This window comes from Nycticebus coucang, chromosome 1 (genome assembly GCF_027406575.1).
Source record: "Nycticebus coucang isolate mNycCou1 chromosome 1, mNycCou1.pri, whole genome shotgun sequence".
Taxonomy (NCBI): domain Eukaryota; kingdom Metazoa; phylum Chordata; class Mammalia; order Primates; family Lorisidae; genus Nycticebus; species Nycticebus coucang.
Genome location: NC_069780.1, coordinates 125515147 through 125537962, shown reverse-complemented (window position 1 = coordinate 125537962; position 22816 = coordinate 125515147). Strand labels below are relative to the sequence as shown.

The following is a 22816-nucleotide window of genomic DNA, read 5'->3' as shown; positions in this document are numbered from 1 at the left end:
TTCCTGTCAGAGGATGTTATTCTGAGGTGTGCTTGGCAATGAGCTCTCTCTGGATTCTCTTATGGGTATAGAAACAACATCGTTGAATTGTGAGGGTCTCTGGGTTCTCCCGTCTGTTCCTCAAAGGGAACATGTTCAATATAGTCTCAAACAGCAAGAAGGACATTCAGCTAATTTAACATTTAAGCAAAATGAAGGAAGGAAGGAAGGGAGGGAGGGAGAGGGGAGGGAGGAAGGGAGGAAAAGAAAGGAGTAGCAAAATTACTGAAAGGCTTTTGAAGCTTTTCATGATTATCTCATCATAGTATTGCCATTAATGTGCCTTAACTCTACTTAGTTCAAACCTCCCTGTGTCTATCTCCAAACCAGATTTCAAATACCTAGGGGAAAGGATCTGATTGCCTGGGTTGGCCAGGTGTCACCCACACCTGAAATAATCAGCCTCACTTGGGGCTGTTCTCAGAGAAACAGGAAAACTTAGCCTGGTTAACACTCCAAGAAGGTCCAGCACAGAAAACTTGGGCCCACTGCCATTTCTCAAACACATAAGATGCCCATGAAAATGCCAGAGTTGAGGGCAGGGACACAACTTCCATGAAAGGAAGAAGGACCTTTTTTGTCGAATTCAATCAGGCTAAAATACTTTTATTTGCTAAAGAAAATTTCCCTTTTTTCTATTTCACATATATTTTCTTCCTGTAAAACTAGGGTGTGTGGGCAAGAGCATAGCATATGATTCAGGGTTCTGTGTGGAGCCCGGGCAAAGGTCTTACAGGTATAATCATTTCATTGGCATTATCTGGAAAGAAAATGCTTCCTCATCTTTTCCTGCTAGATAGCCCAGGTCTCCAAATTCCAGCTCTGATTTAATTTCCATTTTCTGGGCAGACCACTTCTTTGCTAAGCACCTGAACTCCATCATGTAACAGCATAATGATTAGGCCCCTTGAATGCACGTTTGTTTCAATGCTGGCTGCTTAGCACTTGAATCTCTTTCCTGTATCTGAGGATTCTGCCACTGTGTGAATTCTGGTAGAGAATAAGGTCCTTTCTTCCCTACAGAAATCTGTAGAGAGGACCAGAAAGTTGCTTTACTTGCTCCCTTGGCAGCTTGGAGATCTGATCTTGATCTATAAGATCTCAGGAGGAGTATGAGATCTGAGCTTGATCAATAAAAATTATCACTGGAATAAGTTAAAATATTATTATCAGTTCTTCACCCATTCTATGACCATGACCTTTGCTGTCTGACTTCGTGGCTCTTTTTGCCAGAAGTGGAATAGATTTGACTGCCCCTTGACTTCGGGTCTGCCATATGACTTGCCTTTGTGGATGGCATGTTAGCAGGTGTGATATTGCAGAGGTTTGGAACATACCTACACAGTTTGACTTGCCACTTGCAACTTCTGCCATCACCATGAGAAATATCAGGCCACTCTGGATCAGGCCACTGATCCAATAGAGGACTGAGAAACGGAATGAGCCCCACCCGTAAGTCTGAGGCTAAGTGCAGGCAAGCACAGCTTAGATTAGCTAACACCCAGCTGACCCATAGACAAATGAGCAGGAACAAATTATTATTTTAAGCCAGCGAACTCTGGAGTGGTTTTGTTATTTAGCACTAATGTGGCAATTGTTGACTGATACACTTGATCTTGGAGCTTTGAATCTATAGCCCTTGCTGCAGAGGAACAGAGACAGTATGGAACTCATTTATCCACAGTAACTCACAGTGAATGCATCACACTTCAGGGACAAGTGGTGGAGTGCCAGGGAGGAGTTCAGCATTCTGCAGTGGCATTCACTTGGCTGAAGTTTCAGTAACCCAGCTTCCCTATGTTCTCTGATTTCCTTCCTTGATTTGGCAGCCTTCTGGGTTATTTTTATGAGATAACTGATATCCTTCCAGTAAATTTATTTTCTGTTGAATTTCACCTAGGTCAGTGTCTGCTACTTGCAAATGATAGCCCTGTCTGAATCAACCTTTCAGTTTCATTGGAAGTAGAGGATTGGGAAAAGCAGAGAGTGTACCTGGCCAGTAGTGGAGACAGGGGGGTCATTAGTCCCTGGGTCCATAGTCCTGGGGACAGGGTTTAGAGGAGATTTCTCTATAGCGTAAGCAGGATTTCCATTTCATGCCTCTGATAACTTTCACCAGTTCTTATTTTCACATAGAATATGTGAGTAATTGGGCAGGTGAGTGAGCTATGATTCAAAAGAATTGATCAAAGTTTATAAACCAGTGAACTATGCTCGTCAAGAATCTGCCGACTAATAAACCTGAACCTCATTGACACTCCTATTCCTTTTCTAGTTGTTGATACTAGGCTCCCTTCCAATATTCTAAGAACTCTTGGTAAGGAAAGGTAGAACAAATCATTAAGTGAGAAAAAAGTTCCAATGGATAGACATAAATCCTGTATCCTATGCTTCTTAAACACGCCATTCTTTAACCTGGTTCCAGTAAGTAACAGAATTATACAGAAAACACTTTTGGATGTCAAAGCCGTATTTAACTACTACAAAATCATTCATGCACAGATTTTCTTACTAAGAATCGTCAAGTTAAGTATAAACATTGTTTTTTACTACTTGTTTTTTGTCTGGCTCTTGAGCACGCTTCAGTTTTTCACGAGCCTCAAAGTGTACATAATTGAATGGCATAATAAATGCCAGATTCTCTAGTATTTTATAAGGTACATAAAGTGAATGTTTGCCATTATTGTACTAAGCCAGAAAATCAGGGAAATTTCTAAAGTTGACATCTTTGTGCCATGCAGTCCCAAATAGATGCACATCAGTTCGTTTAAGATAGATGAGAGCTTTGTCACGCAAAAAAATCAACTCATTAACTTGGCATTAATTGTATACTTAACACAAGACATTTGTTTTTGGAAATTGGCTCACACTCACTCTTGTATATGTAGAACTTCACTGACTAGTATATACATTTTAAGTTTATTATCTTTTGCCTTTACACAAAACTCTTGGCAGACTATTCTTAATGCATGTTTTTTGAAGATAACTGAGTCTGTTTCTTGTCAGCTCTAAATTTAAATGATTTGCTTTTCTTGATGGTTGAAAATACTTTGAGTCACAGCATGGGGGGAAGTTCACTCCATTTGTGCTTCTTCAAAGAATTAAGAATTTACATGAGAGATGAAAGTTTACTAAATACTGTGCACATTCTGGGTTTCCAAAGGCAAATAAGAAGTGGCCACCCTTAAATACTTTTAATTTATATGAAACATCCGGCTTGAGAAAGTGAGTGTGGGAGAAAGAAAAGGGAAATAGAGCTACAGGCGCAGACAGAAAATGACAAAGGCCTTTTATGTTCTCCTGGGAATGAAACAAAGAGGAAAAAAAATCAATGAAGCAAGTTGCAATGATTCTGATGATCTGAAATATCAAGCACAAATTTAAAAAAGAGGTTATGGAATTCAAATGTACATACTTCCCATTTATTTAATCATTTATTTTTTACCATAATGAAACACAGATTTAAAAAACAAAAAGAAAGGTCTATGTCCTGAAGGAAAATCATTACTAACATGTTGGTATATATTTTATAGTTCTTTTCTTGCAGATATGTGTGCGTGTCCGTATATGCACTAAGGGATTACATTTTATGAAGTACTTTGTAACATGATTTTATCACTAAATACATTATGCATATCCTTTTATTTTGTAAGTTTGCTTTTGATATGCATTTAATGGCTGTGTAAATCATTAGCATAAAATATTAATAAATTCTATCAAAAATTTCTATGAATCAATCCTGTACAACTTCCACTATGACAGTGGAACTATAGCCCTAGTGCACTTTGAACGAGGAAAAGCTGAAAGCAAAGGCTGCATGGGGACAGGCTGCATGGGGAAGAGCCTGCATGAGGGACAACCTACATGGTGGACAGGCAGCATAAGGGACAAGCTGCATGGTGAACAGGAAGCATAAGGGACAGCCTGCTTCGGGGACAGGCTGCATGGGGGACAGGCTGCATGGCGCACAGGCTGCATGAGGGACAGGCTGCATGGGACAAAGCCTTCATGGGGGATAGGGTGCATGGTGGACAGGCTACATGGGGGACATGCTTCATGGTGAACAGGCTGCGTGAGTGACAGGCTACCTGGCGGACAGGCCGCATGGGGAACAGGCCGCATGAGGGACAGGCTGCATGATGGACAAGCTGCATGGTGGACAGACTGCATGGGGAACAGGCTACATGGGGGAAGGCTGCATGGGGGATAGGCTGCATGGCGGACAGGCTGCATGGGGAACAGGCCACATGAGGGACAGGCTGCATGGTGGACAGGCTGCATGACAGAACCAGGGGTGCTTAGCTTAGTTGGAATGCTGCGGCACGTCCACAGCCTCAGCTCACTTTCCAAGCTCCTGTGTCTGCTATTACTCTGTTACTTTTAAGATAACCTAATTTCTTTTGCTCAGAGTCAGGACCATCAGTTTCCACAGTGAAAACCCTGGAAATATAGTTTCCCTTCTCCATTTTGTTTAGTGTCTTGCTGTGTTTAACAGAACTGGATTCAAGTACATTTCCCCAGCAGCTGGTCCCTCACCCAATGCATGAAGATACTTGATCCAAGGATTCATGGTGGGGGAAGGGAATTATTTAAAATGCATCATGACCTACTTTACTAAAGAGTTATAAAATATGAAGGCAAAGCTTTTAAGAGGTGCAATTTTTGGTTAAAAGTAGGGTGGAGTTGGGCCGTGCCTGTGGCTCAAAGGAGTAGGACACCAGCCCCATATACCAGAGGTGTCAGGTTCAAACCCGGCCCCGGCCAAAAACTGCAAAAAAAAAAAACAAAAAAAGAAAGTAGGGTGGAGTGGAAAGATATTTCCAAGTGACCCTGAAATAATCAGAGGTAAGCAGTCAACTTCACCTACATATACTTATTGTGAATGGAAGACCTACATGCAGATTATAGTAGAAACTTAGGATAGCCACTTAGTATAAAAAGACCTTAATGTTATTTGTGCCATGCATTCTTTTATATATGTCATTTCAAGAGTGAAAACAATTTAAGTATCCAATAACAGGATGTAGGTTAAATAAATCATATTTTACAGTGGAATACTGTAATTTGAGAAAAGATCTTTGTAATATACTGGGTTTTTTTGTTTTGTTTTGTTTCTTTGAGACAGAGCCTCATTTTGTCGCCCTTGGTGGAGTGCTGTGGCGTCACAGCTCACAGCAACCTCAAGTTCTTGGGCTCAAGTGATCTTCTTGCCTCAGCTTCCCAAGAAGCTGGGACTACAGGTCCTCATCACAACACCCAGCTAATTTTTTCTATTTTTACTAGAGACCGGGTCTCACTCTAGCTCAGGTTGGTCTTGAACTCCTGAGCTCAGGCAATCTACCTGCCTCAGCCTCCTAGAGTGCTAGGATTACAGGCATGAGCCACTGTGCCCATTCCATAATATATTGTTAAGTAGGGGAAAAAAGAAAGCTACAAATTAGCACACACTATTTTATCCCATTTTGTGAAAATAAATTATGCTTTATTGTCACATGTATATCTTTACCTGACTCATTAATGGTGGTTATTTCAGGCTGGCAAGATTACTGGAAATTCATTTTATTCTTTTTGTGTATTTGCATTTTTTTAATTTCCTACAATTTATAGATTTTAGTTTTGTCAAGAAAAAAATTTACATTATTTTTAGGTATGGGATTGAAAATAGGAACATCCCTTGTTTAGTGACTCAGTGCGCTCAGGTAATGGTGGCTAAGGGACAGGGGCACGAGTGTGCTGCACGGATCACAGCAAGTACAAGCACAGGAAGGCACAGAGCAGAGGGCAACCCACAATTAAAGGCCTATTAGTCATTTTTATATTGTCTTCTTGTCTTCTTTCAAGTTCATGTGGGTATTTCCCTTTGCATAGTGTAGACAATTAGTTAGTTAGTTGATTTTGCTGATGTTAATTTAAGAAATATGTGGTGAAACAAGCAGCACACGTTCCATGAATGTTTCCCACTGAAGGAACCACCGTGGTCATCACAGAATGTTTCCTGTGACTCTTCAAAAGGACCAGAAAGAGCTCTCACAGAATTTCTGGGAAGGTAAATTCCTGGGTACATTTCACAAATGTAGAATTTCTAGCTGCACTGAGATTTCCAAGAACATACCTGGAAAAAAAACAAACAAATGAATCTTCATTTTCTAAGGGCTCTTTGTCCATGTTTGACCAACTGAGAAAAAAAAGTGGACCAGTGAAGAAGAACTTGTACCATGATACAGGACTGTGGTTGGTTTTCAGAGCTGGGAAGACTTCTGGAGATGTTCTACCCAAACCCAAGGAGGATGAGGAGACTTATCCCTAAATTCTGTCTACCACATGGGTTGTGGCCCCACTTACCACTTTCCCATCATGTAAATGGAGAAGGAAAATTCAGTTTCCTAGGCTGAAGTTCTGTGCCTCACTATTATTTCCTCATAATGCCTTTAGGCATTTGTGCGCATTCTGTATGCTTTAGTGAAAGGAAGAAGTGGGAGTGGGGATGTGTGACCTTTGACTAGATTATGTGAATGAGAAGACCATCTCAGGGTGGTTTTAATTTGCATTTCTCTGATAATTAGGGATGATGAACATTTTCTCATATGCTTGTTAGCCATTCGTCTGTCTTCTTTAGAGAAGATTCTATTCATCTCACTTGCCCACTGATGTAGATTATTGGCTTTTTGTTGTTGCTTAATTTGCATTTTCTGTACATTCTAGTTATCAAGCTTTTGTCTGGTTCATAATATGCAAATATCTTTTCCCATTCTGATGGTTGTCTCTTTGCTTTGGTTGTTGTCTCCTAAGCTGTACAGAAGCTATTCAGTTTAATTAAGTCCCATTGTTTATTTTTGTTGTTGCTGCAGTTGCCACTGGAGTCTTCATCATAAAGTCCTTCCCTAGGGCGATAGCTTTAAGTGTTTTCCTTACACTTTCTTCAAGGATTTTTATTGATTCATGCCTCAGATTTAGATCTTTTATCCATCTTGAATCAATTTTAGTGAGTGGAGAAAGGCGAGGGTCTTGCTTCTCAATTCTTGTGATGCTTTCTAAGAAGAATGTATTTGAACTCCATCCAAATTAATACAAAAGATGTAAAGTCACCATCCTTTTTAGTAGCTGTACAGTATTCCATGGTATACATCTACGACGGCCTGTTAATCCACTCCTGGATTGGTGGGTACTTAGGTTGTCTCCACAATTTGGCAATTGTAAATTGAGCTGCAATAAACAGTCTAGTGCAAATGTTCTTACGATAAAATGATTTTTTTCTTTTGGGTAGATGCCCAGTAATGGGATTGCAGGATCAAATGAGACGTCTAGTTTGAGTTGAGGATTCTCCATACTTCCTTCCAAAAGGGTTGTATTAGTTTGCCCACCAGCAGTGTAAAAGTGTTCTCTTCTCTCCACAACCACGCCAACACCCGCAGCTTTGAGTCTTTGTGATGTGGGCCATTCTCATGGGGGTTAGATACTCAATTCCGATACGAGAACAAATGATGCTAGTACATGGTGGGGGGGTGTGGGTGTGGGTGTCATGGTGTGTGACACACCTCTTGGGGGCAGGACACTATTAATAGAGGGACTTCACCCAGCAAATGCAAGCAGTATAACTCGGCTCATGGTACCCTCAATGATTCCCCAACAATAAAAATGAATAAAATAAAATACTAAATGTATGTACGCAGTGATGTTTGTCACCTTTAAAAGAAAGCTAAATATAAGAATTAAGAACTTACTTCAGTTTTAAGCTCAAAATGTTTATTTTCTGAGTCAGTTTCTCTAGATTTCCATGACTAAAAGATGACACATTTGTATGGAGCTGAAAAGGCCCCTGTGCATTAGAGTAGGGAGTGTTATTATGCTTAAGTAGAAGGAAAACTGCAGAGCTAGTGATACATGACTCAGGTAATTGTCAGATCCTGTACCGTCTGCTGCTCACATACACCAGCACCAGCTCACGGATACCTTCCAATGACCATGATTTCCTCATAATTCCATTGGGTGTGATATCCAGAGTGTCTAAGATCATCTATCATTTTGTTGGACTTCTTCACAGCCTCTCTGTTTCCTGGCTGAGTTATTTATGTATCATTATTCCACATGGGAAAGCCCAGCTGTTAAAGTTTTAGAATTGGGAATAAGAGCACATTTTTATTAGTCTTTCATCTTGTTTACAGTGTGTTATTCTTGGTTTAAATAATGACAACGGCATGCCAGCTCCTCTATTATAACTCACTCCCCTCTACGTGCTTTTGGGGAGGAAAATGGCCTTTCCTGCCTTTGGGGTTTTGGAAGGGGCTTATATCTAAATATAAAATCCATGTGTGGGATTGGACAAGTCACCTGTTGAGTTTGAACTCATCTGCCTGTGGTGGGTACTGCAGAGGTAAAAACCATAGAAGTAAGTTATAACTTGTGTCAGTAAGAGGAGGATATGATAAAGAAAAAAAAAAAGAGTAGTTTGGAAGATTAGAAAGTTTTGAGCACAGAAAGACAGTGGTACTATTTAAAAACACAGATGAAGAAGCACCTTTATGGGTGGTGCCTGTGGCTCAAGGGGTAGGGCACCAGTCCCACATGCCGGAGGTGGCAGGTTCAAACCTAGCCCCGGCCAAAAACCAAAAAAAAAAAAAAAAAAAGAAGCACCTTTATGATGCTTTATAATGGAAGACAAAGAATTGTTTTGAATATGTTTAATTTTGAGTTGCTGTGAAGAGATCAAGGCACAATTTTTGTAATGTGTCAACTTAGTCTGGCTCAACTGCATTTCCTAGAGTTGACCTTCTTGTAAAGTTCTGGTCAGCGCAGACCACAAGGCAGTCTTTGGTGAAATTTGTTCCCCAGAGATGAAGGGCAGTCATTTTGTAGCTCATTCAGGATGTCACAGGTCTGCCAACCTTTGTTTTTTTTTGAGACGGAGCCTCAAGCTGTTGCCCTGGGTAGAGTGCCGTGGCATCACAGCCCACAGCAACCTCCAACTCCTGGGCTCAAGCGATTCTCCTGTTTCCACCTCCCAAGTAGCTGGGACCACAGGGCCTGCCACAACGCCCGGCTATTTTTTTTTTGTTGCAGCCGTCATTGTTGTTTGGCATGCCGGGGCTGGATTTGAACCCGCCAGCTTAGGTGTATGTGGCTGGCGCCTTAGCCGCTTGAGGTACAGGTGCCGAGCCTGCCAACCTTTTTAGCATTAAGAGCAGATGGGCCTACAACTACTCTCCCTTCCCCTTCCCTCCATTTGCCTGACACCTGGTCAGATGGGCCTCCTCTGACCACACCATGTTAAGCCCTTCAGGTTTGCTTTCGAGTCCTCCCTAGAGGTTGTGGATACTTACCTAATTATTTTGGCTGGCTGTTTTTCACTAGAACCTAGGTTTCATGATAGTAAGATCAACCTTGACCTAGCACTATCTGGCACAGCTACTTCTCAAATCAAAGAATTTGATTTGGGAAATAGAGAAGACTCTTACATGATAAACTGAGAATGACAAAGGGATTAATTTTCTGTTTTTAGAGGGGCTTAAGGGTTATTCTGAGTTCTACCCTCATTCCTTTTCTTCGTGGCAGGTCTCAATAGTTTTCTGTTAAAAGACTGAATTAAGACTTCTTTCAAGATGCTTGAAAGATGTGATGGAAATGCTTAAAAAAAAAAGCAAAGAGTACTATTTCTATTAACTAAAATCAAAAGGAATATATTGTCTTTTGCTTTTCGCCAGCCCAGTCATTGTATGTAGATTACTTTCAATAGCTTTGTAACTTAATTTCCAAGGTCTAGTCTTCTGGTGTTGAGACTACAGATCATTTTTTATATTTGGTTTACTGCAAAGATTCTTTCCTTGATGCTAGCTTTCTTGAAATTCTTCATGCCTTATTTCTTTTTAAGCAGTTCAGTATCTTTGCAAATTTTTCTGGTATTTAGCCTAGACACAGTAATCAAAAAAGTTGATTAAATTATAGCTTTTGTCACTTTGAGAACAAACCCTGGGCTTATGCATTTGCTCTTAGGCTACTTTTCTTGTCCAGGTTCAAACAGTAGTGTTTGAGAGATGGTACAGTTCTCGAGAGCTCTCATCCTCCACAAAGTGTGTGAAGTAACCTACTCTTATTTCAACATTTACGTTTTTTTTCCTCTTTTGCGCCAGACGAATCTGTTTATGCTTAACTAGATTAATATTAACCATCTGAATTAAGAACAGATCTTGCCTTTCTGGATATATTAAATTCCATGATCATTAAGTGAAGACATTTTGAGCTTTGACTTGTTAGAAATCAGAAATCTAGCAATTTCCCTATATAATCGTACATTCAGTGGTCGTAAAATGGAGCACTGAGGAAGGTTTACAGTATACAGTGATGGAAACAGTATACTGTCTCTTTCTACTTTCATCTTAAAATATTTTTTGAGACCGAAACCTAACTCAACATTTAGTTGTTGTAATTCATTTGGTTAGACAAATTCTTTCCAGTGACACGCCTTTGTTCGTTCAGTTATGGGAAGATTAACAGTAGGAAGACCATGTTCTTTAAAGCAAGGCACATGCTTTTTCATTTCTCAATAAATAGTATGATAGTATAAATTGGCTGAATAATCTGTCTCTATAGGCACTGCTCACAAACCCATTTTGGACAGAAAATGATACTTATTTGCTAGAAAGTTTGGGCATGTGAAGGGTCTCAGTTGAAGACAAGGTTGAAAATTGCCAATAACTACCATTTTCATTCAGAATCAGATTTTGATCATCTCTGGTAGATTTAAAGACTTCATATCTAAAGCAAGTCACATAGGATATTGAAAGCTTACTTGAAGAAACAGCAATATAATAAACACCTTTAAGATGCAAAAAAAAAAAAAAAAAAAAATCCCAAAACTAATCTTGGCCAGCCATGAGTTAAAATGCAGGTGAAAGAATCAAACTTTCTCTATTCCTGTCTTGCATAAAAAGGTGGCTATTTTTAAAGCTCTAAAAACTGCTTTCACTCATTTGACAATCACACAAAATTGGGAGGCTTGAGAGTTCATTTTTTTATTACACACTAGACATATGAACTAATGAGAAATCGGGATTGTCTGTACTCTAGAATCACAGGAAATGTATTTCCAAATCCCTCTTCTGCATGATGTTGGCAAAACATTTCAGATTATTACTTTGGGATTAGTTTACGGCAAGGCAGTATATAAATAACATAATTATGAAGTCATTTTTCAGAAGTGAGTAGTGATTTTGTATTGAGAATAAGAAGGTGTTCACATGGCTTTTAGGTACATGTTCTGAACATCTACTATCTATTGACCAAAGAAAGTACAGAGTGGTCCCCAAGAATCTTCCAGTGTTTTCAGCTTCCGATGATGTAGTAACTTGTCCAAGGCTTTGAAAATGAAGCTTATTGGAAAATTTTTTTTTTTGGTTTGCACCTAGACAAACCAAAAATGTAGACAATGAAGTTACATCTGTTTCTTGTGCTGGTATGTGCTTTAACAATCATGGCTGCTTCAGGTATCAGTGGATTATGAGCTGCTAACGGTTCCTAAAAATACTGACCTGACTAGTTATTTTTCTGTACCTTACATAGCTCTGGAGAGTATACCCTTAGATCCCTAGTCCAAAACAGAGTGGGAAGGGTGATATTCAAACCTGTTTACACATACACCAAGGAAGTATTTTTGCTTTTTGTCCCTAAGCACTTTTGTGTTAGGCAGGTGGGAATACAGTCAACTTCAATTTTGAGGTAGTAACAGGAATGAGAACAATACAAGACCATTTAGGATCTGATCTCTGTCCACCTTTCTAGGTTTATGCGTTAATATTTCCAGGTGGCACAAGCTAGGTATTTACAGACTTTAACAATACCACTGTGCTTCTGCACAATGTTTCTCAAGTTCAGCTTTAGCATTCCTCCTACGGAGGAACACCCTGATTGAATTGATACCCTTCTGTTTTTCTTCTAGAATCTTGAGGATCATTTATCACATATATAACTTCATTTCTCTCATCTCCTACATTATGAACTAGTATAGGGAAGAAACTGTGTGCCTATCTTTCTATCTTCAATAATATACTGCATGCACTCCATTATTTCCTGAAATGGTGAAAGGAGGGATACATTCCATTTACAATTTTATTTTCCACAAATTAGGTGAATTTCTGTTCACTTTTGATTCTTTAAACTTGGAAAACCTCTCTTTCCACCCAAGATAAAACTAGCCTGATCGTCTTCTTTGATGATAGAGTCTATTTCAAATTACAGATACTATTATCCCTATTGTGTAAGAGCTATTTTGATTTTGAACATGTAAGAGCATTTAGGATAATGCCTGGCTCAGTACAAGGCCTCATAAGACATTGGACTAGACCCTCAACTTTTTTAAGCCACAGAGAGAATTCAACAGACTATGTGGCCTTTTCACTGACCATATTTTAAGACTGCCTGGAAGATGTGCCACTAGCACAGATGAAGCCAATGAGGTATTGAATATTAGCACCACAAACATTCCAGGAGAGATGGAATCAAGATTCTGAAGCTAGGCAAGGCAGAGCAATTGATCATGGCAAGCTGGGATCGCATTAGCCCTGCAACCCTGCATGACAGAACAGTTCATCTGATGCTTCAGTCCATCTTTAACCCTCTTCTGCATCTCACCACCCAGCCAAGACCACTGGAGGACTATGTGAACATTCTGTGGGTTTATAACCACCTTAACCATCTTTTGGATTAGGGAACAGAGGTCAGTGGAATTCTTTGGAAAAAATACATTGAAGAAAATGCTAATTGCTTTTCTATGTAGGATACTGTGCCTTTCCTCCATCTCCCAAGGAGCTTGTGTTTCAAAGGGTCAGAATGGATGGGGTTAGAGGTCATCTGCCTCCCACTCAGTTGGCATCTATACACAGCAAAAAGTTTTCTGTATTACCACAAGTGTCCTAAAGAAGTTACTTCCTATCTACTTTGCTTCTGTCTCCTCTGAAATGCCAAATTACCAAATGTCTTAGCATTGATTATCTAGAATATTCTTCCCCTTTCCATATTAGATTTACATTAGCATATACAAAAATTAGTTGACATAGCTTTTAGAAAATCCAGTTGGCAGCAGTGCTGGACAACAGATGGCCACCTAGAAATTAGACCCAGAAAGGTGACTTACTCAGCATGGATATGCAGACAAGAGTCCTATATTTGGGATATTCTGAAAATCCTTGACCTAATGTAAAACCCAAGAGACAGTTCAGAGTAGGAACAATTATCATAACCTGATTCCCTGTCTAAAGAAAACATACCACTTTTTACAAGGCAGAAACATGCCAACATATAAAATAAATACATTTCAGCCTACAACAGCTCTTTTGCAGAAAACAAAAATATAAACAATCCCTGGCCCCCCCCAAAACAAAGGAGCAACACATAATAGGGTTTTGTTTCCCAGAATTAATTCCAAGTGACTTCAAGTGCTACTTAAAAATGGGTGGCTTTCAGTCCCATACTTTGTTTCTACAGGTAATTTTTGGCTAAGATTTAAATTCCTCTTAGCTTTGAAATTTTAACTGAATTTCAGTTGCACTTTAAGAAATGTTAACCACAAACTTGTAATTGCCCTATTATAAAATTTATAAGTCACATTCCCAATATTCCTCTGGTAGACTAAAAGTTGCTGAAGCTGTTCTTTTACTATCAAAGCTCAGTGACACTTGCGCTATATATATGAATAAGCAGACTTGAAAACTGTTTATCACGTACTAAGTTACACAAGAGATTCCAGTTCAAGTTGACAGAAAACACATAAACTAGATTTAAAGTGCTCTATTAAAAAAGAAAACAAAAATACCATTTTTTTGGGGAGCAACTGAAATAGATATTTCATTTCTGAAGACACTAAAAAAAAAAAGACTTCTCAGACTATAATTCTATAATTATTCTACTTTACTCTTTTCATTCTGAGAATGTTCTTTTTCACAAAACAAACATCTAGCTGGTAAAACTTAGACTTATAACATTCACCTACATATGACTTTTATCGTCTACATTTGACAATTATCTTCTTACTTTAAGAATTAAATGGGCTATTTTAAGTATTTTTAAACACCTGTAATAAACTTTAGAAATAACTAAGAGTAGAGGTACGCTGGTTAATGATCAAAATGGTGTGTCCAGAGGAAAAGCAAGCATTATTAAATATAAATGCAATCCTTAACAACACAAATTGAACCATTTTTCCTCAATAACAAATACAGTCCAAAGTAGGTCTTATTCTAAAAAAGATTTATCACTTACAAATCTTAGTGACAGGAATGTGAGTAATTTGCCATTTTCTTTTCTACTGTGTCTTAAAGATACCTCGTTTACAACTGGTGTCTGAAACAAAGAATGACGTGTGCAGAATGTAATTCTGTAGTGACAGTATGGAGGTTGATCCTTACAGATCACTGAACTCCGAGTATTAAATGGTGACATCTTCATTGTTTATATAGAACTTTGGTCCAATAACACAGAAATAGAGACCAGCATCTGGGGATTTATCTCCTTCCATGTCTGGGCAAAAAGGATTAACTGTTCCGTCCATTCTTTTCTGCAGGTGAGTCCTTGTTCACATTGAAATCTCACGGCACTTAAATTCTGGCACTTTTCCCAGCTACTGCATGAAGAGGATGCTGAAGGCCATCACCATGCAGCACGCAGCAACATAAGGACTTTTCCGTTCACCTGTTGAGAAAAAAGGAGACATTTATCTTGACTGAGTGCCTCGTCTGGACCGTGATAAGGTTATCACTCATTGTGGGAAAAGTGACAAGTAAGAAATCAAGATAAAGTTCTTGCCTATAAGGCCCACACATTTGAGGGCAGGGGGCAAAACAAGAAACTAGATGCAACATAACAGAATGCACTAGCTAAACTGCATCAATTTGTTTCACAGATTTAGAAAACCCAGAAAGTGTCATTCTTGTGCCACTGCATAAATTGAGACATTAGAAAATACGGCCCAGAATGTAGGACAGATCAAAGAGAAATGTTCTCAACTTAGTTGAGACCAGAGAAATACTGTTTATTTCATATAAAAAGAAAAAATGTCTACCTATAAAAAGAAATCCAACATACAATTGTTAGCTGCAGTTTTTTTTCCTGCCTGGTATTAATTTATGACACTTGGAGAGGAAGGGAAACATTCATGGATGAAAATAAACAAAGGATGGTCAATAAAGTTCCATTTTTAAAATGGACATAAAATAAAATGCTTAATAAAAACATATTAGAAAAAACTATTCTGAAATAGATTTTGTAACTCTGGGTTAGAAATGTAGAACTAGAAACAACCATTTCTGCATGAGTCAATTTTTCACACCAGCTTCAGGAGTATTTATACTGGGAGCCGTTTCTTTGCGTGGACTAATTCTGAACTTAGCTTGTGAAAATGTCTTGCAGGGAAACAGAAAGACACTGTGTGGCTGTGAGTTAACTCACCCTCACCTTGTTCTTTCCTTGTTTTCAGTAATTGCAAGGCTGTAACAATTCAGAAGGCCCAATTATTTGCTTCCTGAGGGCAGCTTAAGAAGAACCAAACAAACTACTTCTAGAAATAAGCTTGGGTACTTCCTGGTACCCTCTAGTAGAGATGGTTTATATTCCTCTTCCTTGTGTTTCTCTATGATCAATTCTTTCCCAGTTTCACGTAGTAAGCTTAGTTAACTACCTATGGAAAATGTCAATCCTGACCAAACTTATTGACTAAAATTCTCATGGTTGTACTCTCTTTCACAACTTCCTCAATGAGCTCACACAGCCACAGTTTATAAGTTTACATATCTGTGTCTGCTCGATGACAACTTCTATAGAAAATATTATACACACACACAGAAAGCAAACATTTGGTGTTTTCTGAAAGTGCTTTTTCTATCCATAGACATTTAATGGACTGCATTCCAGCTATGGAATGTCCTGACAGTGAGAGAAACTGTTTTTATACGATCTTAAATAATGCTAATTCTTTTAGGATAAAAACCCCAAGTCATCAAACAATACCACCCCATTTGTACACAAGTTCAGGTCGCTTTCATAAGCAAGTCTGTCATTCTTATTAGGGCAGGACACTCTTCTTGTTTGATATAGTCTTCTTAAATACCTGAAGGAAGAAATTAATACTTTCCTAAGTTTTCCATCTGGTGGAAATTAGTTTTTGAGGAAGTTCTTCCCTTCTTTGACCTCAGACTCAGAATGCCATAATTTACATATGGGTCTCATTTTCCTGTTTTTAATTTTCTTAAAAGAGACTGCCATGTGGTAGAGCTAAACATCTTTGGTTGAACTTGGGTAAGAATATTACTTCTCGTCTGGTTTTAGGTCTGTCTAAGTGAATGTAAACCAGTTGCTGTAATGTGATGTGTAACGTAAGATGATGTGGTTGGGTCTCTTCCCACTGAAATGACATCCTTTCTCTGTGGATATATTCCGTGTCAAGGTATCAGCATCAACATTTTCTAAGCCACATAATTGGCAAGAATGAACACTTAACTGAATGGTTCAACCTATGGTATTCCTATGGTCAAGAGAGAAAAATGGAAATAAATGAACAAAGAAAAAAGAAAAGGCACTATTTATCATTATACATAAAAATATATTATGCGTATAAAATCATCAAGAAAGTTACAAACTATATGTCTCAAACTTCTAAGCATACTCTCTTTAATAATTGTGCACAAAAGGGTCACTTGAGTTGGCTACTGAATGGAGCTGCATATATTTTTGTCATTAAATAAAATGGATTTAAAATCGCTTACTGCTACTGGCTTGGTGTCCATAGCTCAGTGAATAGGAAGCCAGACACATCCACCGAAGCTGGTGGGTTTGAACCCAGCCTGGGCCAGCTAAATAACAATAACAACAACAACAACAACAACAATAGCCAGGTGTTGTGGCGGGCGCCTGTAGTCCCAGATACTTGGGAGGCTGAGGCAAGAGAATTGCTAAAGCCCGAGTTTGAGGTTGCTGTGAGCTGACGCCATAGCACTCTACTGAGGGCGACAGCTTGAGACTCTGTCTCAAACAAAACAATAAATAAAATAAAATCTCTTACTACTTTTTTGTGCATTAGCAACTTGATAACATTGAGATGAAAACAGCCTCCTCAGGCCAGACTTGTTCTTCCATTCTGTTTTCTCTGCAGATTATTTGAGGTCCTCTCACCACTCTGTTCCTTGGTAATCCTCTTTGATTTCTCTTTCGGGGAACTTGCCTCTGAAGCACACAGTTTGTTTTATATACATATATTAACATTTACCACTAGCTATGAATATTAGCCTGCTATTTTGTCTCTCTAGCTGTCTTTTCTTAGGTCTTTTTGAAGTGTGTAGGATTTCTTCTGTTATCTCAAGGTTTGCAGCTGTGTGCATGACTGAATGCCAGATAAATGTGCACCACAAACCTTTGTAAGTCTAGGTTGGGCCTTCTCAGCTATACTCCTACTGCTTCTTGAGCTGGATAATTATGCTGCGAGGGACTATCCTTGCATCCCAGGAAGGTATGTGATATCCCTGACCTACATTCACTATGTCCCTCAGCCCATTTGTGACAATCACAACTGTCTTGCTAAATGCTCCTGACTGACAACTACTTATCTAGAATATATTTGTGCTTTCACCAATTTAAAGTCAATTATCCTTCTTGCAAAAGAAAGATTCCCATGGTTATCTCTGTAAGGGAGAATAAACTATGACAGAGAATCCCGGGAGAACAGTTTAGCAAGTTAAAAGCACACTGGTATCTCTGGAAGATAAAGCTTGTCTCAGGAGTCACGATATTCGAATGAGGGCCATGAAAGGAGTACTTTCATGTGAAGCCCTTTATGCTTATACTATCATTTTCTACAGCACAAAAACTAAAAGGCTAAAGAATCTTATGATCTCATCATCATAGATTTAGAAAGGGCTTCTGGATAATTTAGTATTAGGCTTACAACTTCCCCCATTAATGAGTCTGGCCTATCATTAAAAGCTTAAGGGAAGAAAACCTACTCTGTAAATGTTTTCAGTGGCAAATAACACAAGAATCTTAGGAGATGCTTTAAAGATTTGAAGACTAGCTTATGCTGTAACTATCTTCAGACATTGTATCAATACCCAAGTCTTCTTTAGAAAAAAATCTTTTAAGTATCAACATACCTCATTTTATTGCACTTTGTAGATGTTGTGTTGTGTTTTTTAAAAATAAAATTGAAGAGTTATATCAATGCTGCATCAAGCAAGTCTATCAGCACTATTTTTCCAATAGCATGTGGTTACTTTATGCCTCTGTGTTCTATTTTGGTAATTCTCACACAATTTCACACTTTTTCCTTATTATTGCATCTGTTAGTGATCTGTGATCAGTGATCTTTGATAGTACTATATTGTATTTGTTTTGGGGTGCCATGAATTGCACCCATGTAAGAAATCACACTTAACTGATAAATGCTCCACTGACTGGCCATTCCCCCATCTCTTGGCCTTCCTATTCCCTGACACACAATACTGAAATCAGAGCAATTATAATAACCCTATAATGGCCTCTCAGTGTTCAAGTGAAAGGAAGAGTTGTATCTCTCTCTGTTTAAATCAAAAGCTAGAAATGATTAAGCTTAGAGGAAGGCATGTTCAAAGTCAAGACAGGCCTTAAAGCTAAGCTATGAATGCAAAGGGAAAGTTCTTGAAAAAAATTAAAAATGCTATCCCAGTGAATACCTAAATGATAAGAAAGTGAAACAGATTATTGCTGATACGAGGAAAGTTTCAGTGGTCTGGACAGAAGATCAAATCAGCCATGACATTCCCTTAGGTTTGAAGTTGGCAAAGGTTGGCTCATGAGGTTAAAAGTACAAGGTGAATCAGCAAGTGCTGATGGAGAAACTGCAGCAGGTTATCCAGAAGATCCAGCTACATCACTGACAAAGGTAGCTGCACTAGACAATACATTTTCAATGTAGACAAAACAGCTTTCTAGTGGAAGAAAGCATGTAGGACGTTAGAGAAGTTAATGTCTGGCTTCTAAGATTCAAAGGACAGCTAACTCTCGTGAGAGATTAATGCAGCTGGTGACTTTAAGTTGAAGCCAGTGCTCATCTACCAATCTGAAAATTCCAGAGCCCTTGAGAATTACGCCAAATCTATTTTACTTGCACTCTAGAAAGGGAATGACAAAGCCTAGATGACAGCAACTCTGTTGATAGCATAGATTACTGAATACTTCAGTGGGGAACATCCTGCAGATATGGTGGAAAGAGCAAGGAGAACTTCAATTAGAAAAGGAGCCTGAACTGTGCAATCTCAGGATAAAACTTGAGTAGATGAGGGACTGCCTCTTTGGAATGATTTAAAAAATGGTTTCTTCACTCCAGGAGGCTGAGGCAGGTAAACTGCATGAGCTCAGGAGTTTAAGACCAGCCTGACAAAGAATGAGACCCTCACTTCTACTTGGGAGGGTGAGGCAAGGGGATTGCTTGAACCCAGGAGTTTGAGTTTGCTGTGAGCTAGGATGCCTAGCTAGGCATCTAGGCAGGGCACAGAGTGAGACTCTGTCTCAAAAAAAAAAAAAAAAGAAAAAGGTTTCTTTTTTTAGATAGAAGCTATCCCTTATAAAGATGCTGTAAATACTGTTGAAATGATAACCAAGGATGCAGAATCTTATACAAACTCATTATAGTTGATAAAGGGACTGACTCCAAATTTTATGGGAATTCCACTCTTGTAAATTGCTATCTAATAGCATTGCATGCTACAGAGAAACCCCTGGGAAAAAGAAGAGTCAATCCATGTAGTAATCTTCATTGCTGCCTGAAGAAACTGCCAACTACCCCAAACTTCAGCAACAACCACCCTGACCACAATCACCAGCCATCTGGCAAGACTCTCTGCTAGCAAAAAGGTTAAGACTCACTGAAGGTGGGCAGTGCCTGTTGCTCAGTGGGTAGGGAGCCGGCCCCATTTATCGAGGGTGTTGGGATCGAACCCGGCCCCGGCCAAAACTGCAACAACAACAACAACAACAACAACAACAACAACAACAACAAAAAGACTCAATGAAGGGCCAGATAATCAATACCATTTTTTTTTTAAGCAATGAAGTATTTTTTAATTAAGGTATGTACCTTGTTTTTTTAGATAAAACACTATTCCACACTCAATAAACTATAGTATAACGCCAACGTTTTTGAATGAATTGGGGAACCAAATATTTTTGTGTGACTCACTTTATTATGGTGGTCTGAATCCATAATATACCTTTGAGGTATAGAATTTTATCATTAAGAACTTAATTTATATTTTTCAGTCTCTAACCAATTTTGTTTCTTGTTAACTCTTGTTACGAACCATCTTCTAAATTTTTCACATTTCTGAAGTGAAAACCAAAATAAAACACAATACTTTAAAGGGAACACAGTTTATCTAAGGAAGATGATTCTTAAATACCTCATTCTATTTAAAAGGATTAGTTGGGGGAATTTGGGTTGTTATCAGATTGGCTAAATGATTAAATGTAAAATGTAGAAAATTTATGAAAGGAAAAAAAGGCATGAATAAATTCATTGTTAGATGAAAAATACTAAGATCTAACCATTTTTTTTTTTTGCTCAGTCACACAAATAATAAAGATGACAAAAAATATTCACTTTCAGTACAAGTGGCATATATATAGATGATCCAAAATGTTAAAAAGAGTATAATCTATCTTTCAAGAATAGATTATAGCTGGTGAATTGCAGCAATCCAATACATTTTGCTTCATTCACTTCACAATCATTTGTTCAAGGCAGAGTGTTAAATGTTATAGGGAGATGCCATAAGAAGATACTGTTATCTACAAGCACATGTATGATGCTATTGATCTTATCATGAAAAGTTAGATAACCACATTTACCTGCACTTTAATCAGTAGAAAGCTCAGCTATGACAGTGATCAACAGATAAAACCGTTAAAGATTATATGATTTAAAAAGGACAATAGAATGATTATGCTTAGACGGCTGCTCAGAAAACCTTTCGCTTGATGGAAAATACATCCTCAGTTATCAAAATAGCATACAACGTACAGAATAGGGTGCTTACACCATGAACCCATGTGTACAAAAACTATATACATTTGTTTGAAATCTCCCCCAAACTAGAAACACATGGTATTTGGTATCTGAATTAGAGACTGTTTTTTATACTTTTCCATCTCTCTACCCTGTTTTCCTGAAAATAAGACAGTGTCTTATTTTAAGGTGTGCTCCCAAAGATGCACTAGGTCTTATTTTCAGGGGACGTCTTATCTTTCCTGTGAGTAGGTCTTATTTTCGGAGGATGTCTTATTTTCAGGGAAACAGGGTAGTAATAAAATACTATCAAGTATTCGCTAAATCTAATTTTATGCAGCATAAAAAGAAGAGCTTGGTGGAACTTTAGTTGGAAAGCCTGCCCTTTAAAACTTACAGTTCATTTGTGAGAATATAATCTTAAGATAAATTAGTCAACAATATACGGGTGAAGAAATGAAGAAAGAGTATAGATACTTACCAATTCTGGCACACTTCCAAAATATACCCAACAGTCTGCACAGAATAAAAAAGAAAAAAAAATGGCTATCGATTACTGGGAATGGTAAATCATCCTCTCAAAGCTCACAGAGAATTAATTATGTGCTGATTATTAACCTTTAATGCTCTGCTTCAAATCTGAAATCTGCTTATTTGATGTCAGGCTACCATTCATGTATGAGAGCAGTCATCAACTATCAATTTACAGAAATTGCTACGAACTGGAATATATGTGGTATCATAACTCCAATCCAGGGTAATGGGGGTGGCAAAAATTTCCACAAGGGCTTTTTGTACGAAGTACTTTACTCTCAAAAGCAGAAATTTTATATGCCAATATAGTTAAACATTAATTTTGAGAAAATGATAAACATATTTTAGATAAATTTATGAACTCCAACTGTAGTATTTACTATGTGTCATTTGATAAGCAGAAAAAAAATAAAATGTGCCTATGTTTTCAATATAAGTAGAAAGTTTCCTAATTTAGGGGACACTATATATGAGTTCATTAAATATGGCATTTAAAACACATATTCTAGAATTAAGAATTAGAACGAAGATGTTCATTTCAGTTCTATGAATGGCTATATTGTGAATTACATATTGTATGAATATAGTATTTGGCATGTATAAAAAGCACCACCTTTGAAGAAAAAAAAAATCTGAGGAATGAATAGAGAGCTATGAAAAACCAAAAACATTATAGATACCATTTTGTTGGTCTGATGAAAGCACAGACCTGTATAAATGGACAAATGCAGTTACTATGATTACTAAGATAAATCAACATTATTTATTGCATAAATTAGGATTAGTGGCTCAAGAAAAATTTCAATACTTAAATTTCAGGGAAATTTATAGTACACTTTGGAATGGCTGGCTAATGGATCATAACTGAATAGGTAGGAAGAAAAGAAAACACCAGTTCAATTAAGTCGTATATTTGTTCCTCCTCTGAAGTATAGTGAACTTCCTGACTTTAAAGCAAAAGGTCTCTTAGTTTAGATTAAATGGAATAAGCACAACTAAAAGTTTATTTCAAAGAGTGGACATTCTGACAGGTAAAACAATTTTACTGTAGGAATAAAAGGAAGAAAGCCATATGCATTGCTGAAAGTACTACAAGGTAGCCTAAGGCCAGATTATGCTTAATTAAATTCAATCCTGCTTACTGGTTGCATAACTTTGAACAAATTAATTTTTCTCTTTAGCAATAGCATTCACCCTTACAGGGTTGTTAGGAAGACTAAAGGAATGATT

General features: G+C 38.0%; 1 protein-coding gene across 1 annotated transcript in view; it reads right to left on the bottom strand.

Annotated features, from left to right (window-relative positions):
* Positions 1-11029: 11029 nt before the first annotated feature.
* TMEM167A (transmembrane protein 167A) overlaps positions 11030-22816 on the bottom strand; it is a 30024-nt gene continuing 18237 nt past the window's right edge. Inside the window, exons 3-4 of the mRNA XM_053587212.1 lie at positions 21534-21568; positions 11030-14715 (exon numbers count right to left, since the gene is read on the bottom strand). Of these exons, the coding sequence (XP_053443187.1) occupies positions 14645-14715; positions 21534-21568 (106 nt within the window). The 3' untranslated portion in view covers positions 11030-14644. The remainder of the gene's footprint in view (positions 14716-21533; positions 21569-22816) is intronic.